General features: G+C 51.4%; 1 protein-coding gene across 1 annotated transcript; it reads right to left on the bottom strand.

Annotated features, from left to right (window-relative positions):
- Window positions 1-1,374: 1,374 nt before the first annotated feature.
- LOC137906784 (neuropeptide FF receptor 2-like) lies at window positions 1,375-3,815 on the bottom strand. Its single transcript, XM_068751072.1, has 2 exons — window positions 2,998-3,815; window positions 1,375-2,359 (listed from the first exon to the last, which is right to left on the bottom strand). The coding sequence occupies exons 1-2, from the start codon at window positions 3,813-3,815 to the stop codon at window positions 1,375-1,377; spliced, it is 1,803 nt and encodes a 600-aa protein (XP_068607173.1).
- Between the last annotated feature and the right edge of the window lie 570 nt (window positions 3,816-4,385).

The following is a 4,385-nucleotide window of genomic DNA, read 5'->3' as shown; positions in this document are numbered from 1 at the left end:
TTAATTGAGCTTGTACGTCGTAAAGCCTCGGGTCACATGACTGATCGGACGTTCCGATCCATGTCTGGCTTTAAGAACACAGATAAGACTGAAACGCAGGGACCAATAAGAAGAAGAGAAGAGAAGAGAAGAGAAGAGAAGATCTGTTCGCACATCCTTTTTCAAGGACTGTCCAATCAAACTCGTGGCGAGGCGATGGCCTGTCTCGAGTCTCCGCCTCACTTGTGGCTCACTTTAAAAAAAAAAAGTAATAAGAGCCGCTCATAACTAAATTTAGATCCCATTAAGATTTAATCCAGCTTTAGGGAAGGAAAGAAGACTGGAACAAAGGGTCTGCGCAGACACGCTATCTTCCTGCTCCAGACCTCCCACCACTCATTCCATCCCGGCTTGATTAAACAACTTCAAATATGCTCGATCCGAAAGCCCCTCGGGGAACGGCGGCCCTGAGACACGGCGACCACAAACAAAGAGTCTTTGCTGTCTTTATTGAAACACCAAATGCACATTATTTAGCACACACTCCCTCAGCAGCGCAACGCAAAGCCGAGGAGGAGAGAGACGGGAAAAAAGAACATGATGGCAGCGAGCACTTCTGAAATGCAAACCCTGCCCGCGACATAATCAGGACCCTTCCGACGCCGTCAGTGTCGTACCGACAAGAGGCTCGATGTCCCAGCGGCTACTGATTCTGCTCCAGGCTGCTACTAAAAAAAACAGGAAAACTTCAAAACTATTGACTTTAGACGTCTCCTGCTTCAGGAAACCACAAAAGTTATATCTTCTTTCGTCATTAGCATTCTAAACATTAAATAGTAGGATGGATAGCTGCTGTCACTCGGGAAGATTAGCTGTCGCAAAAATGCTGCCAGTAGAATTTATGCTTATTATTACTACATTCTTCGAGCGCAATGAATTAAATGATGTTCTCCAAGCACGCTTCTGGCGGCGGCGGCGGCGGCGGCGGCGGCGGCGTCATAGATGGGACAGAGTCTCCCGACACTCATCGGGTGCTTCTTTAGGGTTGGTTGACCTGGATTCTAGCTTTCAGACCTGAAAAAGGTCATTTCGTCCCGAATGGCAGCGTCGCAGTTATCACGCTTTCCCTCCTATTCCCTGCAGATTGCCTGTTTACGGCCACACACGTGAGCGGCCGCTGCAACACGTGCGTGTCAATTCAGAGTCCGTAGCGTCGCCATTGTTCAGAGGGGACTTGCTGAATGCTGTTTAGGCATTAGGGAATCTTCGTTTCGGTTTTTATTCTCCCGCAGATGCTAGAAACAACCACGACTCTCAATTTAAGCATTTCTAATATGACTTTCCTGATAACTGCCTTTCTAGCTCGTGGCTAAAGCGCCCCCCCCCCCACAACTTTTACACACTGGTCATATCCATTCTTTCGCCGTCCTCGTCTCCCACCAAAGACTCTTGTGATGTTTTGCGCCTGTGCTGCCCGGCGTAACGCAGAGAGTCCGTCCCGATGGTGACGATGGCTCTCCTATCAGCTGACAGTCCGGACAGTCTGTCCCCCGAGTGCCTCCTCAACGGTAGCATGTCTATTTCCACGGACATGATTCTTAAAGGGAACGGTTCCGTGTTCTCGTCGACGGAGTGTCTTCTTGTGGGCAGGGGTTCTGCCCTTTGTGGGGGGCGCTGCAGTGCGTGGAGCTGGCAGGGGAACGCCGAGTTGTCGCACACACTGGGAATGGACCGACGCCAGTCTGACATGCTGTGGTCGGATCCCGGCCGGCTGTCTGAACTGTCTCCGACCTTCTGCCCCATTCCCGGGCCTCGCGTGAAGAACCTGGGGATGGTCACGATGGGTGCAGATGCTGCCACGGCAGGAGCAGCGGCAACACGGCGGTGCTCCGCCGCCGGAGTGTCCGTAATCATTGCCACGGAAGACGTCCCCGCCGTCGAGCTGGTAAATGAGGAGGTACCGAACAGAGCGGCGACTTTCTGGCAGTAGCGCGTCCGTATCACCTTCGCTGAGCGGTACAGATCTCCTATGAAGCAGTAGCAGATGGGGTTGAGGCTGGAGTTCGTCAGGCCCAGCCACTGGGCGAACGGTCGCGTCTGCAGGAGCCAAGACGGCGGCCTTTCCTCGCAGTCGATCCAGAGATCGGCCAGGTAGAACGGCAGCCACGACACCGCGAACAGCAGCACCAGGCACACCACCATCTTGGCGATCTTCTGCCGCGTTTTCAGACGCGAGATATGAAGAGCTTGGCTGCGAGGGTCGAGATCGGTGAAAGTTAATTTCCTCCCTCCCCAAAGTCGTCTGCCGGTTAGGAAGCCTATGGTGAGGTTAAAGGTCACTGGTAGGCAGTAGAGCATCGCAAACAGCAGCACATTGTATCTGAGGAAGAATTAAAGAGAAAATACGGATTTTATAACCTTCAAAGTACATTCTCAACTTTGTTTTCATACAGGAAATAATATGGCGGCACTTCCTGTTCAACAACTCTCATTGTAGAGTTAACGCTATTGGGTAAAGGCTACACTGTCATCTACTGGACTGGCATGCATACTACAGCATTTTCAACTGGATCTCTGTGGACGAGGGTCATTTCCAAAACGTCATGTGAACCCAAAACCTTTACCCAAAGGTAAACTCAGTAAAACTGTTGTCATGGAAACGTGGTTTGATCGGCACCTTCTTCCAGTTTGATTTTGACATCTACACTGTTTGTGTCAATGGGGACGAGGATTCTGAAAAGTAGAAGCGCAATCTGTGGTTGTAGATCTGGAAGCTTAGCATTGTAAATTTGTCATTTTAATACAAGCTGTATTTCCTTAATATACAAAACTTTAAACTTGAAGTTTAATTTTAAACTTTAATTTTGCTTTCTTGAGTCACAACTTGATAAATTCCCCTGGTCAGAACGTCTTTATTTGTCCATGTCGGCGACAAAGGGGAGATGCACATTCTCAAACTTCTAAACCCCCGATCATGGATTAGATCTCGGCTCCCTGGTCCTCCTTTGGCGTACTTACCCCTGTTTAAGGCGATGCTGAGGCCACTTCTCCTGGCACACCAAGATAGAAAATGTCCCAAAGCTGATCTCCCATCGCTGGTTCATCACTGCAATCGGCGCACACATGATCGAGGACACTATCCACACCACAGCGACCGTTGCCAAGATTCGCCGGCGGGTGAACATGGAGCGAGCTTGCAGCGGTGACCGAACGCTGTAGTAACGGTTGACGCTGATCACGGTCAGCGTCAGCACGCTGGCTGAGACGGAGACCGCCTGCGTGAAGGGCACGGCCCGACACAGGAGGTCGCCGTAGACCCAGGAGGTGTAGATCTGGCTTCCCAGAGTGATGGGCATGCACACACACACCACAGCAAGGTCACACACCGCCAAGTTCACCAAGAGGCTTCGCGTGGCGCTGGCCCCGGCTAGCCGCCGGCTCTGCCTGTTGGTGAGGACGCGAAGGGACATAAGATTCCCAACAAATCCCAGGATGAAGGACAGACAGTACATGACGGTCAGAGCGATGGTGGTGGGCTCGTGGAGAGTCCAGAGCAGCATGCTCTCCAGGTCCGCCAAGTCATTGGAAGGAAAGGAAGCGGAGGAGGGCTGGGAGATGGAAGTGGGTCTTTGTGGAAAGGAGGAAGTTGGCACGGTGAGGAGCAAAGGAGACGACATGAGGGAGGAGGGCAGCATGGAGGGCAGCGGCTGGTGGAGGGAGGCGGTGGGAGTGCTGGAGGAGGAGGGCAGCATTATGGGGGTGTGGTTGAGTCTTTCCTGAGAGACGAACCGCAGCGACGGAGGGAAGCTGGACGGATGATCCCGGGTCAGGTCCATGCTGCTCTACGGGGAGCAAACCCACGGCAGGAGAGACAGAACGGAGGGGAGAATCTCACCGCGCTGCTTTCCTCTCATTAAAATCCACTCAGAGACACGACTGAGGAAAGATCGGAACGCAAAGGCAGAAGTTCCGAAGCAGAATCACTCCATCCCATCAGGTCCCTCGTCCCGGTTCTGTCGTCTGCAGCTCCTTCTGCTCCTCGTGGGAAAACAAACTTTGCAGACAAACACCAGTCAGGGTCCTCCATCCCGCTCCACTTGTTGTGCGTCACCTGAAGTCATGATGTTCGTGGTCCCAGCCGAGTCCTTACGTAACGTATCTGCATTCATTCCGTCATCAGAGCTTCTCCCCTTCAGGGACTCTCAGGAAGGACCTCCCTCCCCATTTTCCCTCTCACCTTTAATTCCTCTCGGGCTTGCAATCGTATCTGTTTAGAGAAACGTCACTGTCGTTTATTCATTTAGGTGCAGATTGCAGAAACTCTGGATGTATAAGTATCATTTCTACAAATATATTTCTGATTTCACAACAAAACCGTTTATTTTAAATAAAAATAAGTATATATT

Source organism: Brachionichthys hirsutus, chromosome 17 (assembly GCF_040956055.1).
Source record: "Brachionichthys hirsutus isolate HB-005 chromosome 17, CSIRO-AGI_Bhir_v1, whole genome shotgun sequence".
NCBI lineage: Eukaryota > Metazoa > Chordata > Actinopteri > Lophiiformes > Brachionichthyidae > Brachionichthys > Brachionichthys hirsutus.
The sequence above is the reverse complement of the archived record's forward strand: the minus strand, read 5'-3'. Positions and strand labels throughout refer to the sequence as shown.